At 40.8% G+C, this 16,143-nt stretch overlaps 1 protein-coding gene across 6 annotated transcripts in view; it reads left to right on the top strand.

Moving 5' to 3' along the window:
• The window catches only part of ANK2 (ankyrin 2), a 142,135-nt gene that overhangs the window by 21,027 nt on the left and 104,965 nt on the right, over positions 1-16,143 (top strand). For all 6 annotated transcript variants that reach the window (XM_029965930.1, XM_029965932.1, XM_029965933.1 and 3 more), the window contains exons 2-4: positions 8,345-8,446; positions 14,843-14,941; positions 15,400-15,498. In XM_029965930.1, the coding sequence (XP_029821790.1) occupies positions 8,345-8,446; positions 14,843-14,941; positions 15,400-15,498 (300 nt within the window). The remainder of the gene's footprint in view (positions 1-8,344; positions 8,447-14,842; positions 14,942-15,399; positions 15,499-16,143) is intronic.

Genomic DNA, 16,143 nt, shown 5'->3' with positions numbered 1-16,143 from the left:
CTGCTGCAGCACTCAGAGGAGTTTTCCCGCCCTGGTCAATCAGGTTTGGCAATGTGGAATTTTTCGTCGTTGTTGCTTTTATACAGATGGAGTTACATGAAACTGGTTCCTCTCTCTGCTTCCTGAGCTGACTTGTTTGAGGTTTAGGCCCAGGATTGCAGAGTTCTTCATTTACAGAATTCTTTGTTTACTCCCTCAGTGTCCATTTTACCTTTCTGTTAAAAGTAGGTTGATGAGTCTTGCTGGCATTGAATTAGAAACTGCTGTGTTTTAGTAGCACCCGTTTATTTGCCTCTATTTCAGTCCATCCCAAAGCAACATGAAATGATTTTTTTTTTCTGTTTTATGGCACCAGTAAGTTGGAAGTGATGGGCGATCGGTTAATGGTGTTCAGGGGACCAAAGCAGTTTGATTCTTTAGCAGGGGATGGTGTTTGCACATTTCTTTTATTGGAAAATGCCACTTTGACCGTAGGGAATGAAAAATGGAGAGTGATAGAATTATCTGTCAGCAGTCTGTCATAAACTTCACTTACAGGCTGGATTTTTGTTAAGCCCAGTTATTATCCTGCTAGATACGCTTGGAATGGCATCCTCATTCTTTCTAGAGGTGTTCTAGCATTATTACCTCTATTTAGGAACATCATCAGTGATGGAAACTTGCCATGGAAACCCTTGAGATGCCTGCCAAGTTCTACAGTTGTTACTAACACCTCAACATCTCAGTATATGCTATCCAGAGGATCCTGAATATTTTCCCTTCCTGGAATATTATTCAGTTCCTGCAGTGGAAAAATCTTGGTTCCATATCAGTATTTAAGAGACTTCAATAAGTGTCAAGTAGGAGAACTGAGACTGATCCTGTGGCTCTTTTGAACATATCCCAAATCCTTGCTGTTTCAGGAAATGACCAAATGATACTTTGACTCAAATTCCAGCCCAGGAAATACTCCCATTAAACAGGATTACCCCTTTCAACTTTTTTAGAGTAGTTAAAAAGTCTTAGTAAAAGACATGAAGATTTTTCTGGTTAAAAACTTTCATTCTTGAAAGCCAAATCCTTTGGGGTTTTGTTTGTTGTTTTTAAGTTGGTGGGGAGTTTTTTGTTTGTTTGTTGTTGTTGTTGTTGTTTGCTTGGGTTTTCATTTGTTTTGTTTCTGGGTGGGGTTTTTTGTTGTTGTTTTTGTCTTCTTTTTGAAATTACCCAGGTTATGTTTTCCAGGCCCTTTTGAGATTCTGATTTTTTGGCTTGCACCGATGGTAATTCAGACTCACACAGGTTGTTTCCAAGCTGGGATTTGTACCAAAATGTTTGTTTTTGAGAACATGAATAGCCCAGGGGGACATCAGGGATTACACAGGCCTGAAGTTCAGCTGGTACTGGTGTACTGTCCTGGATTAGATCCCCATTACTGATGTCGCTTTATATTTTAAGATCAGTATAGATTAAAATCACTTCCATCATTTCAAACACTGCCCTTGGAAGGGACATGCAGCTGGGCAAAAAGCTTTTATTCTATTTTTTTTTTTTTTTTCCTAGAAAACTATGCAGTTTTGCCTCAGTTCTCACAAATCCTTCATTGACAGAGCCCAAGACAGGAGCCAGGCCAGGATGGCAAGTTAATGAATGGAGTGGGAGGACTCCTACGGATGTCTGAGGCAGCTGAGGATCATAGAAGGTTTACAGAAGGCATTTACTTCTTGGCTAAGGGAAGGGTTGATTTTACAGTAGTTTTCTCTTCCTCTTTTGCTGCTGCTGTATTTGCTAATATTGGCCCAAAGTCAGGGGCACAGTTGAGCACATGTTTAAATCCTCCCTTAAATCTGTTTAGTTTGATTGGGTAAAAATTAGGCACAGTTGAAGTATTTTGCCAAAATAGCCCCTTATTCTTCTCCTGGTTAAAACCAAAGCCAAACTGCTCAGGCTTTTGTGCCTTCCAGGGGAAAGGAAAGAGTGGCTGGATGGCTGGTGTCCTGCAAGCTCTGGAATTTCAAGGAGGAGCTGGCAAAAGAGGCAAAGGTGTTGAAATATGACCACCAGTATAAAATGAAAGTCACCCTTTAGAAATAATTGAGAATTTCACCCAGATGGAATGGGTGAAGCCTGGCTTTTCCATTAGTCAGAATTAGAGGTGTCCATCAGCATTAATAATTGTTCAGGTGTGTCTGTTTGGAGCAGGAACTGGTGTTCAGGTAAAGCTGTTACCTTGGGCAGTTTTCTTCTCCTTAGGTTGCTCAAAACCCTGTGTTTGTTGTGCTACTATAGCAGCCATAAGAAACTCCACATTTCAAATGCAGCTTTCTGAGAACATTCTTTGTAGTAAGATACGAAACCACCACAAAAACTGCTACATGCAAATATTAAGATGACTACCAGAGGACTTTCAATTCAGGTTGGTGAAAATATGGTGGAATTATAATGCACTTGTTATCTATAATGTACATAAATCATAAATCACTCAGCCTAGTTTTATTTTCTGAGCTTCCCTTTTGCAGTGGCTCTTTCCAAATTAATTTCTCGTGGATGCTCTACATCTTGAATCTGGTTACACGCCGTGTCTCCTTTGGGTTGCAGCCTCTTTGTCTGACATCAGAAAGCTTTTATTGATATGTATAATAAATGCAAACAATATTACTCTTCCTACCTGCTTTGGCACTGCGTGTCTTGGGCTCCTACACATCCCTTAGCAGATCCAATATTCATTCTGGGGAGCACGGGACACGCTGAAAGGGTCACTTTGGAATCCAGTCAGTGCTATCCCAGGTTTCCAGGTCAGGCAGTCATTTTCTGTGTTGAAATGCATGCAGATTTAAAATCACTGATTATTTCAATCCTGGGTCATATGCAGTGTAGAGCACAAAAGCTTTTTCCCTTCTTATGGCTGTATCACCCTCAATGTTTTTTGTGTAAGTTTATCTATAATCTTTATTTGTATTAAGTCTTTATGCCCATGCCCACACTGTCTGTAACAATATGGTGAGGGCAACTGCAGCCACAACTCCAGCTCAATGCCAGTGAAAGTGGTGCCAACTTCTCCATCTCCTTCCTGATGTTCTGTGATTAAATCCTCCAAGCACTGTAAATTATTCAGGTGTATAATATACACTTGAAAGAAGGTTTTTACTTTTCTGATTTATAGCCATCATCATCAACCTAGAGAGACAGACCCCTGAGATTAAAAATAATTAATTGCTGGATGCTATTAGATCCATTTTGGCAGAGGATATTTAATTTACTAGTGATCTCTTCTCCCTGAAAGCTTACCTTCCTCTTCACACCCCGCAGGTCCTGTGGTTCCTCTTCTCATTTCTTAACAAATATTAGTTAATTATCAGGCCAGTTGTGAATTTTTCCTGGATAAGAAGATGATTGAGATTACGAGAACAAGATGTTAATTTAGTGAAAGCTGCTCTTTGAGAGTTGTGGGCTTTTCAGTTCAGCAGTTTATGAACAAATTCTGTACAACCAAAGGTACACAGAAGGATGAATCAGGTCTGCAGTGCTTGAGTGGGAAAAGCTGAGTGATAAAAAAATGCTTGCTTTGAAATTGAAATAAGAAAATTGGGCCTGTTGTTCATAAAGGAATTTAGATACTGAGATTTCTTTTAAGATCTGTGATTTAATCTTGTCTTCCTTCATCACCTCCAGTAAATGAATAGGAGCAAAACATACATTTTTATGGGCAAAGGAAGTGGCTTTGAAAGGAAAGCAAAGCACTGCTGTATTTCTTTTATTCCAGGAGATGAATGTTATTTCATTAAAGGCTGGGAAAATATGTTTCCCTTATAGCTGTTATTATCTCATTTAAGTCATTTATCAGCATTAGATTACTGAGCCTGTGCCATTGCAAGTGCAAGATGTAACTCGTTTTCTGGTGTGTCTGTCAGAGCTGCAGGCTCAGACTCTGCTATGGGAGTTTAATTAAAACCAAAAAAATAAAAAAAAAAAACATTGCCTGCTCACAGTCACCACTGTCTTTTTGGAGATCAGTAGCACTTTCAGCTCAATAATAAAATAATTCAGTGTACAGAAGATAAAATGTGAGCTGCTGATAAACTCGCTGGCAAGTTTTAAGAAACTATTCCACGAGGAAAAGCGTTATTTTGGAATTCCCATCTTGTAGGGCTGAATGGAAGAATCTTCCATGCTGGCCGAAAATACCTGTGTGACAAGTGAGCTGGGTAATGGTAACACCTCATCTGCACTGCTTTTAGAGTTGCACCCAATGAAACAATGGCTGGTTGGAACAGATGGTTCCTGAAATCAGAGAATAACCAAGCCAACTGGGACAAAATTTAGTGGTTGTCTCAAGGGTAGGGAGCACAAATTGACACTTGTGAAAATATGGAATAAAGGAAATTAATGGATGTGTTTACAGCCCTGTCATTTCCCCCCCTTAAGTACTGAATAGCATAAAAAGGCCATGAAAACTCGAGTTTAGATGATGCAACTTCCCTTCTGCTGAATTCACAACTCCAGGCATTCTCTGGTATATTAACACCATGAGCCACCAGTCAATTAAGAGCTTCTTAATGAAGAAGAAGAGTTCACAAGCCGTCAGCATTTTGCTAATTATAGGAACAACTGTTGGACAAACACTGCCTCCAAACTCTGGAGTTTGTAAATGGCATTAACACTGCGGCTTAGTGCTGATGTTACCTGCAGTGATAATACAGGATTCACCTCAGCATCAAAGTTTTTATAGCTGCTAAGAATTTCAGTTTCTTGATTTATGTAAAGCAGGTTTTGCTCACCTCATGATCAGGGACAACATCTTCAAAAGTTGTAGCTAAATACTTTTCTTCCTCCATGAAATCCAAGCAGTATATCCCAGAGTCTGTACTTGAAAGGGAAGTCTGAAAGGGTTGTTACTACTCAGGTACACATTTTAATAGACATACAACCCAAATATGTTAAATTAAGGTGTAAACCTACTATGTGGTTATTAGACTTGAGTTTTGAATTCTGTTTTTGCTGTCTATCAGTAAATAAACTGCATTTAATGGGTGAGAATTGTTCAGTAGCCCTCGTTGCTGGACTCTGTTCTCCCACAGAGATATTGGTAAGTAAGGACAGACTGGGGTCATTCAACTTATTTGGAGGGGGGGAAAAACCCAAATCCAACCTGCAGGGATCGTTTTTCTACAGACACGATTTCAAACAAGTATTTGGATGGTTTGGATGAATGTTGTGTTGAAAGCTGTCCTTTGAAAACTGAAGCCTCCTACTCCCAATCTTTCCTTCTTGTGCACGAAGCTGGTTTTCAGCAGCAGATTTGAGTATGTGGAGAAAATCCTTTGGGCTTGGTACAGCACATGATTCCAGGGGTTATTTTTGCACTTCTCCCCAAGATGCCTTTGAGGAACAGGCCCGAACCCTGTGCGATCAGTGATGTGCTACCTCAGGAGACAGGGAGGGCAACCGGAGCGAGGGCAGAGGAACCAGAAGGGAAGGGGTTCTGACTGTTTGGTTAAAATATTAATTTTCACATATGATTTAATTACTGAGATTCCCTGAGATAAAGGTTTGGAATTCAGGCTAAATTCCGGCGTTGCAATTAGCAAGAAAGAAGTTGAATCTGCAGCCTTTGGGTCATTAAAAAAATCATATAATCACTTGATCATTTGTAGTACTTTCTGACAACAAGGTACTTGTAAAGACACATTTGTATTCATGCTTTTAGTGTACTTAAAGCTATATTGATTTTGGTTTACATTGTAGCTTTGTTTGCTTGTTTGTTTGTGTAAACCTTCCCTTTTCTCTCTGGTGGAGTATTTGCTTTTGAGCACCGTCAGCTTCCATGTGTAAAACTCCTAAAAAAAAGTCCCTCAGGGGCGTGTGCTTAGGAAGAGGGGATGTGATAGGTATCATGTGGTGCAAAGGACCTTGACTCTGTGTTTTATCTTGTCTCTTGTAAAGAAATTATCTTCAAATGACAGTTTGGTGACAGTTTGTCTTCAGTTTCTCTGTCACTGAAACAACGTCGTTGAACTCAACTAAAAATCTGCATGTAAGGAAACAAAACATTTCATGAGATTACTGAATCCATTGGAAAAGCCCAAAGATGCAAAATGAGTATTTCCTGGTGTGGTAAGACTGCAGGAAACTGCTGCTGTTGCCTGCTGAGGGGATTTTGTCAAAATGGATTTGAATTTGTAATGTGCTGGAGTGAGTAAATGGCTGAGGCAGAAGTACCGACCAAAATGCTTTTTAAAGGCTTAAAAGAACAGGGTAAAGGACAAACCAGTGACAACCTGCTGAAGAATTAGAGTTGGCAAACCAGGAAAGAAAACAGATCTGAGTACTCCCAACTTCCAGGACTCTTAAGCTTTAAAACACGGTGCTGAATTTTTGAGTATTTAATGGAAATAGTGTCTGGTATTTGTATGGCAATGTATATAATGTATGGGTGAATTGTTGGATTGCTCTTCGTGTAGGCAAGAACTTCTTACTCTGCGCTGTGATCGATATTCAGGTGTATGGAAAGTGTCTTGAAGTGATGGGCAGTGCAGTAATTTAATTTTGAGGTAAACAAAATTATGAATGAGAAAGGACTGCTTGTGTCTTCTTAGCCGGAAACAAATGGAATATAATCATGTGGGCTTAACTGTGGTCTGAGCTTCCAGCAGTAATGGAGATGTCAGCACTTTTCAGTGTCCTACTGAGGGCAAAGATGCTTTTCTCAACCAGAATGTGCAGATTTACCCCTTGTGTGCTCAAATATTTGATATTGGTTAGTTCTTTTACAAAGGTCATTTAAAAATAAAAATATATTTTAGTGTCTTTATGGGCACATGCACATCCCAGGACAGGGTGCAGTGCTAAAAGCCATCTTTCAGTCCTCAGAGGGAACTTTTTGTACCTGTCAGAATCTGTGCTGGAGTCAAACCTTATCCAGATGCTCCTGACTGAGGCCTGGAGCTATCCAAGGGTTCTGTCACCGTGAATTCCTGTGCTACCTTCCCCTTCCCCCTGCTGCGTGTTTAGAGGGAAGGTCTGATTTCTTAACAGCAGAAGCTGCAGAAAATGTGCTGAAGTTTGCTGAGAGGAATTTAAAAGGGAATATTTTGGTCTTGGCACGCAGCTGAGTTGTAAGGAGAATCGTTGTGCTGGCATCCATCTGTCGCAGATTAAAATAGGTTGGGCCCAGGGTTTGGGAAGTGAGTGAGTGCGGCGTGATGAGTGACCGAAATAAACCCTCTGGAATGGGTTGGGCGACTGAAAGAAGTGGGAAAGCAGGAGCTTTCAGGATATTCTCACCAAGTGAAAGAGTTGGTTCTACCCTGTGTTTGCGACGGGGAGGTGGAATTAGTTGAGGAACAGGGTGGGCCGGAGGCGTTCCAGAGGAACACAGAGTCCCGGTCCGACGGTGTGCGTGCCGACCTCTTCCTCTCCAATCACACCCCCACCAGACAGGCTCCCAAAGTTACTGAGCTGCTGTTTGCAACTCCCTCCCACACTGTTTATTGAAGTATGAGCATTGCTGCTGTCTCTGAGCGTGTTCCCAAATGCCTATGCTGTTTAATCCTTATTTCTCTTGCACAACTTCGGTTTTTCTCCTGCTCTCCAGGTGCCTTAGGAGCCAATTTACCTGTGTGGAGGTTCAAACAGTGTTACTTCATGTCATAATCATAGACAAAAGCAAGAGAGCTGATGCATTTCACACTCCCTTGTTTAACAGTTCATCCCACAACGTGGCTGAAAAAATGAAAACGTGTTTTTGCAGGTTTTTTAACCTTGTTTTTCACTGGGTGATGACAGGCACTTTGGGGCTGGGCAGGTTTACAACGTGATCCTGGGCTCAGCCTGGTGTGCAGTGCTGCCCACTCTGAGCATATATATCCAAAAATAAAATATTAAAAAAATTAATATATATAAATATATAAATAACAGATATAGAGATCTGTAAATGAGATATAAAATTATATGTACAGGATGTATATATACATACATATGTGTGTATATATATATATACATACACATATATATATGTATAATGCCTGAGAAAACTACGGCTGGCAAGTCAATGCACTTATTTTTTTTCTTGTTGACAATATCAGTTGCTATGATTTATGGTGGGGTGTTTCTTTTTTTTTTGGTTCTTGCTAAACTTTGAACTCCAGCAATTACTGCACTATTTTGCTCACTCCAATGGGTCTGCAGTTCTTTCTGGCCGTTATTGCCTAATTTGAGTATGTTAATTAATGCAGATATAATGCGAAGTCAGGGCTTTTCACTGTTTTATTTTCCTGCAGCATAAAATGTGAGAACCTTTCACCAGTGATGAAGTTGTGCTTTCTTTTAAGCAGGAGCTAATTAGAGATTTTTTTTTTCTTTTTTACAGTCTGACAGCAATGCAAGCTTCCTCCGAGCTGCCCGGGCTGGCAATCTGGACAAAGTAGTGGAATATCTGAAAAGTGGAATAGACATCAACACCTGCAATCAGGTAAGATATTTGAAGGACAGAAGTTTGCAAAGGTGAGTTGTGAGACACCTCCCCTAGTTTTTCCAGGCTGGATTCCTTCATACCAGTGTTTTGATTCACCTTGAGGCATGTTTTCAGTCTTGATCTTCAGTGGTCTCTTGTTTAATGTAATTTTTTTACATACTCAGTGTTTTGTGTTTAAGCCCTGTAGAAGAGGACATTTTGAGTGTCACTGGGTCAAATCCAGTTCAACATCTGCACTCACATTTTTGCTTAACATAACTACCTTTCCTTTCAGGAAAGTTGTTACTGCTGTAAAAACACATTGTTAAAGTGTCACTGTTGATGTGACTGTAATGAGATAGAATGTTTTAACTTGGCTCTTTTGTGGGTCTGTCATATAAATCCAATTACTTTGGCTTCATAGCTTGGGGACCTACATTTGCAACATTTATTTAAGTGACTGGAACCATCAAATTTAATAGGACTGTGATGGAAAATAAATATGCAAATAAGTGTCTGCATCAGTCCTGAAAAGTGTTTTGAGGTTCTGGTGAAATCAGTGCAGTTTTTTGATGGGGGAATTTGACAGCTCAGGTTTTATGGTGTCCAGCTTTCCCCTAACTCTTAGCCAGATGGAATCAAAATGACCACTAACTGGACGGTGGCTTTGCCTTTTGGAAGTAAAACCCTGGAATTGTGGCCCCTTTATTTTGGAAAAAAAGAGTAAATTGAAGAATAAGAAACAAAATAATCTAAAATATTTGGAGGCATCACCTTCCCTGTTTGAAGGAAAGCTGCAGGTGATTAAAGTAAGGATGTGCCAAATGGAAGTTGGGGCACAGGGCTGAGAGCAGCTCTGTTGTCAGTGCCAAGGAATTTAATGATGAGGAAAATAAGAGGCTTTTCATCTGCTGCTTATTGAAAATATACAGAAAAGAGCCTTCTCTTACTGTCTAGGAGAAAGTTCCCATTAAAAGCCTTGCTGTCAAGGAAGAACTTGCTGAGTTATATGGGACATGACCTGGCAAACTTCAAGTTCCCCAATCAGGACAGAGTAAATCAGACTCAAGTTTGATTACTATTCAAATAGATCCAGCAGATTTTCCATTTTTATTATAAGCACCAGTATTAACAAAGAGATTCACCCCCAGGACAGAGCACAGTTAATGTGATAATTACTTGGGAGCATTATAAGGTTTTTTTTTCCAGCCAGTTCATATTCTCTTGGTGGTTGTGAGAGGAATATGAGCAGGGTTGCTGCAGATTTGTCTCCTGAGGAAAGTGCTTCCCACCTGCACCTGGTGCAAAGCTCCTCTTGCACTGCGTGGGTGGGATCAGAGCCAGGTGAGTGCAAACATCAGGAGAGGGGCTGTGGAATTTCTTAGTGGTTGGAAATAGATGAAGCACTCATGGATGTTATTATGGGGGGAAAAAAAAAAAGTGGTTGAGTAGTGTGCAAAACAGGAAAAATAACATATGAACGTGATTTAAGTAAGTAATGTGACTTGATGTTCCAGTTAAGCCTCCTCTGCTAGAGGTTAGGGAATAGTGAGGAAGCCATGGCAGCTCCTTCTGCAGCCTTCCAGTTATTCCTTCTCCTCCTCCTCCTCAGGGTTTGACTGGGATGTCCACATGGTTGTGTTCCAGCTGTCTGTGGGGAGAAGTCAACACAGCATAGTCTGTGCAGAATGCAGGGGTGTCTTTTATTTTTAAGACTGAGCCATCTCATGCTCTTTCACAAATGAAGCCTTGTTACATGCAGGTTGTTTTATTCCCCAGTATAATGCTATTTTTAGACGAGATCCCATCTGGGAAAACCGTACATAATGTTAAGAATAAGCTTTCCTGAACAGAGGGAGCACCAGGAGGTGCTTTCTCAAGTTCAGTGTTTGTTTCTCAGATCCTAAGTTTTTTCAGAGAGGTCTGTCTTTATGGATAATCAAAGTATTTTTCCCAATGTAACTGTTTCCAAAATCTGATGGAGCTTAATGTTTCTGGATATACTGAATACAGGGAGTCATTACTAATATATAGTTAATAATTAATTATTATTTAATTATGCTTTATTAACTGCTGCTTTCATAAGTTCAATTATTATGGAATTGCACCATCATTTTTTTTGTCTGAAAATCATAAATCAATTATGTTTCTTTGTTTCTGGAGAGAGTTAGAAATGTCAGGGAACATAATTACCCTGTTTTAAGAATAGTCCCTTTAAAAAAAATATCTATATCTAATTCCTGGTATTTTATAGGATGGATAGCTGATGGTCATTGGAAATCTCTGATTCCTTTAGAGCTATTGTGACAAATGTGGTTTTTTAGGATGTGATTGGTGTTTCTAGTAAAGTAGCAAGAGAAAAGAGCTTGCTTCTGCGTGATGTTCAGAATGACCTTTAATTGGACACTCTGCATTTGGGCAGCAGGAGTTAGACCCCAACACGTGACCAGTCCAAGGGTTCACCAGCTGCCTGCTCCCTTTTGAAACAGAATTGATGATCCAAAGGCAACATAAGGTGACGTTTCTCCATCTTGTGCTTGGAGACCTGTCAGTTCTCATGGCGACAGAGTCGCTTCCTTGGAAGGAAAAATTTGCTGCATTTTGGCATTTGTTCTCAAGTCTTCTGCATTCCTAGAAACAGATGTGAAGTCTGATGCCTTGAACAGAACAGGATTCAAATATTAGGTAGTTTGGGGGTCCTCCAGCTCCAGGGCCCCGATTTAGGTCTGCTCGGCTTTGGCTCTTGTTTTGTTGCCTCTCTTGCTGTTAATTCCCTCCCTTGCTCCAAAGGGAGAGGGACTCCTGCTCCCAGCAGTGCCAGCTGCAGCCTGCAGCAGCTCTGTGTCATAAATGAGGTCTGCAGGATGGCCTTTGATGTCACTCAGGGGGTTAATTCATTTGCTCGAGTTCGTAGACTAGAAAGCCCCACAAAAGGAGAATTTTCATCATCTGAAATGATTTTTCTTTTCTCAGCAATTCATTTCGTTTCTTTGTGGTATTTTTAGGAAAAACTTCAATGAACCTTGGGACTTGAGAAAGCCCTTTCCAAATGTTTCTTGAAGAGAGTTTGACCACACACACTTTTTACCTCCCCAAGAGATTTATTCGGCAGCAACCTTAGACTGACATCCATTAAAGAGACAGAGGAAAGAGTTTGACTTTAACAAAGACTATGATGTTTATTTTTAGTTTCTGCCTCTGCTGGGGAGTTAATTTTCGTTGTGTTTTTAAGTTATGCTTTGGCATTGGCCTTTATCATAGAATCATGGAATAGTTAAGGTTGGAAAAGACTCTACCTATGTATGAGTCTGGGACCACAGCATCAGTGGAAGGAACTTGGTGAAAACACATTGCATTTCATACTTGGAAACATTACAGAAATAGGGGGGTTTATTGTTTTATTTTTGTTGGCTTTCATGGTGTTTTTATCTGTAAATTGCTTAAATGTCATTTTAATCTTTGGTGGCAAAGGCACAAAAGGTAGGTAGAAACTCAGCTCTTGGCAAATCTTCCTGCAAAGTGTTGCATCCTAACTCTGGGAGTTAAAAGGGGTCAGACTCTTCACATGAGGAAAGATGAGGGTTAATTTTGTCAACATACATTCTTGCTTCCTAAGATATTTATTAAGCACTTAATAAATACCTTCAAATGGAAGGGAACTTCAGGGAAGTAGGAACTGTTCTATTCAACGAAGGTGGTGAGGCTGGTGATTTAGAAGTTGTAAGGCTCTGCAGGGAGACACTTGAAGAACCAAGCTTGTAAGGCTTAGTATGGTGCTCTTTCATGGGAGTTAAAATTACCAAGGAGCCTCCAGGAGAAAGGCAGTGAGGGTATATGTGTGCTTTGTCCTCATGCTGCACAGTTTTGCTTAGCAGACAACTAATTTCACCCTCCCCAACTTTTTGGTGGGCACGGGAGAGGGGAAAAAAAAAAAGGGACGTGTCAGAAACCTTTGTTGTTCTGAACTGGAAGAATCCAGTTGACAGGAACGGAGGAGTTGCATTGATTAAATCTGAGATTCCATCATCAGAAGTGGCAGGGATCAGCCACGTGGGCCGGGAAATAATTGCAGCGTTGGTTCTGATTAGGGAGGAACAGAACAAAGGTTGCTTTAAGGCTTCAGTTGTGCTGGCCCTCAGCATTTAAAGTGCAGAGCTTGCTGCTGCTTACCCCAGCTTGCTTTATTTAGGGAATTACGGGGTTTGAATGTGTGTAGTGGGAACTATATTTAAGCTAGAGTTTCTTCCTGTGACCTTTTTACTGGACCTCAAGTATTCATTGAATTAAAAAGTTGCAGAGAAACTCATATAATCTATGCAGCAATATCACCTTTCAGGTGCTTAATATGGCATCAGCAGATATGTGTCTCAAAGGGAGGAATACAGGTATTTTAAGAGGTTCCTACTGATTAAGCACTGGGACAAACCTTGTTCTCTCCATCCTTTGGCATGTGGTAAACTAAACTGGAGGCTTCTCCTCATCCTTTTGCATTCAGAGGAGGGTATGGGCCATGAATATTGCAGTTGCTGTGCTGTTTGTGGACTCCAGTCTGCTCCCAAAGAGTCAGAAAGGTTAATAACATGTCACAGCAGTACATCAGCCGTGGACAGCTGTAAGGAGCCCAAGCTGCTCTTGGTATTCCCATGGAAAGTGTTGATGACAGAATCGGTGAGATTAGATATGAGAACGTGTCTCAGTTCTCAAACAAAGAGAAAGAACACGGTGTTTCCCCACAAAACACTGTTTCAAAGCTCTCAGCCACTGTAGGTAGTAATTATGGTTAGTTAATACTCAACTGAGATTAAAACCCCCGGGAAGATTAGAGGTTTCTGAAACCTCTTCAGCCTGCAGAATATTCCCTGACATGTGCAGTGTTCCTCATCTTGGTGATTATGGTCAACCTCACCACGTATTTTTGGCCAAGGATTTATCCTTGATCCAGGGCACGGCACTGCTGCCGCCCCTGGGCTCTGCAGCTCTCTAGTTAAGAGTGTTCCTCTGGATTAAGGAGGATCTGGTTGCTGCTGCTTTTCCCACATAATGGGATTTGAAACCGCGTTTCTCATTAACATTTCTTAACTGCCAGGCTGCAGGAGGGTGTTCCTCTGCTTTTGGCAGCCTGTGAGTGTAGCCTTCCTTCAGTTCCTCTGCTTTTCTCACAGTTCCACTTCTGAATTTGACCACAAAATCTGCCAGTGCTGCTCATGTGGATGTGGAATTAAATGGAGTTAGTGCAGAGCTGCCTTTGGATTGCTGTGTCCCAAGCCATTGGACCCACTCCCATTAAATGCCTCCTGTGAAGTGCTAAGTGCTTTAAAATCCCACTGGGAATTACAAGCCTGAACTGCCTCTGTGCATGGACAAAATGAAAGCCAGAAAGCTGCTTGTTTAGTTCACAACTGAAATGACTGTGAAGCGCTCAGAGATGAGCAAAGTGACAAAAATTATGCAGTGCTGTGCTTGCTGCTGGTGACTCAAATACCTGAGCATCACTCCTGATGCTTCCAGTGTGGAAACCAGGAGAGTGTTGCAGGGAATGGCAGGATCTGTCACCTGCCTGATGTAGCATGAAAATTGTTGTAGGATTGTGAGAAACAGGTTGGCAATTGAGCTACAATAGACTGTCATTTTATTTTTTCCCCCTTGGGTGGAATGGGGATATTAGGAAGAAGAAAAGGTTTCTATGGCTGGAATTTGTCTGAGATTTGTCCTGTTGTTTAATATGGAGAGGATTTAGATGCTGACCTTCTTGGGTTGCTTTTTGGACAATCCTTGCTCTTACTTAATTTTGTTTTCCTTTTTGAGGTTTCAGAACCTCAAAGTTTCATGCAGACTTGCCTAGAAAGCAGCAGGGGTGCCAGAAGAAGGATCGATTTGCAAGCCACAAGTAATCAACCACCATTTTGGTCTGTTTGTGCTTTTGGGTTTCTATTTGATACCAGTTAGCCCAGAGGACAGTCCAGCGTTCAGCTACATCAGCATGGAATAATCCTGATTGAATAGACATATCCTGTGTAAATTTGGCTAAGTCCTGTGATTTCTCAGTGTTGATAATTCCTCAGGGGAACTGGATAAGGTTACAGTAAAGAGCAGGAAGGCAGAAACGTGCTCAAGTTTTGAAATATTGAGCTCCATGGAGATGCCCAAGGTAGGGGGGAAGTGGGAAACTGTCAGAAAGGAAGGAATGTCTTCTGGATCCTCACAAAATGCACTTGGTTTTGATGTCTTTGTTGCTATGAGAAAAGCATCACCGGAGAAGTTTGTCACAGAGAGCCACGTCCAAAATATCTGACTTATGTAGACAGCCAGCTAAGAGATGTAACAGTACTCCAGCTCCTAATCTTCCTCTTATCCCAGGGCAAGGTAGGAATGGGTATCTGATATTTGTAATGGATCTGGCCCTTGTGCTTGCAGAATGGACTCAATGCTCTGCACCTGGCAGCCAAAGAAGGCCACGTGGGACTGGTACAGGAATTGCTGGAAAGAGGGTCGGCCGTGGATTCTGCAACTAAGGTAAGTCACACTTGTCTGCAAGTTTATTCCCAGAAAAAAAAAGTGAAACACATGGGAGAAATACAGGCAAAAAAATATAAATGCATTGCTGATATTTAAACTAGATTTTCTGTTTTGGCCTGGGAACCTTTTTTGCTGAAGCCCTTCGGTAGTAAATGAAGAGGAAAATATTATTTGTACAATAATACAGGGGAAGCATTAAAAGTTTTTAGCGGTCCCAGATTGTTCCTTATTTCCAGTGACAGGTCCACATTAGACAGAGAGTGATTTTTTTCAAATCTGTGAAAATTAGTCAGTGACTTTACCATATCCAGAACCTTTTCTCTCGTGGGCACAGTGGAAAAAACACCCGTGGGATGAGTTGTTTTGCTTTCAGCCTTTGCTTTCAGCTGCTGCTTGAAATGATTCCTGAAGAAGGGTAATAATATTCTTTCATTTTTCCCCCCTTCCTCCAACAGAAAGGGAATACAGCCCTGCACATTGCATCCCTAGCAGGACAAGCTGAAGTTGTCAAAGTTCTGGTGAAGGAAGGTGCCAATATTAATGCACAATCTCAGGTATGGTGCTGTTTTTTTCCTTCTCTCTTCTAAAAGTTACTTGGTGAGGATTTATAAGGTAGGTCTGAGGTTTTAGGCACTGATTCCAAATATCCAAACCTGACAAATCAAGGGAATTGAGGCGTTCACTGGTAAGCAGAGTAAAAGTAAATAACAAATTGAAGTCATTATGTGCTTGTTGTGTGGACAGGAACTCGTGTTGTTGGTGACTGAAATGTTTTAGCATTTCCTGGTGTGCTTTAATAACTTGTTTCAGAAATTTTTCCAAGCATATAAATATTATATTTGAGTGGAATTTGATGAGCAGTAACAAACAAGAGAATTTCTCCATAACTCGATCTATGCAATTGCTTTATATGGTTATTTTTTGGCTAAAAATTTGCAGATAACTTTACTCCAGGCTTCTGAACTCCTTCCTTACGTGATCAGGAAGAATTTCAATCAGAGAGGTTTGTGATGTGCATTTGAACTGGGGAAAGTCACCTTGTCCTGGCAGGGAAACAAACTGTAGAAACTGTGGAGAGCAGGAGATGAACAAATAGCTTGACAAAGTAAATAGGTTTCTCTGTGCTGTCATCACATTAAAAATCAAGAGAGAGAAACTGAAAAGATCTTTAAGCTGCCTGATCTGAAGATTTAAAAAAT

This window comes from Manacus vitellinus, unplaced genomic scaffold (assembly GCF_001715985.3).
Source record: "Manacus vitellinus isolate BGI_N305 unplaced genomic scaffold, ASM171598v3 scaffold_125_pilon, whole genome shotgun sequence".
NCBI classification, from domain to species: domain Eukaryota; kingdom Metazoa; phylum Chordata; class Aves; order Passeriformes; family Pipridae; genus Manacus; species Manacus vitellinus.
This window is presented reverse-complemented; position numbering and strand designations above follow the sequence as displayed.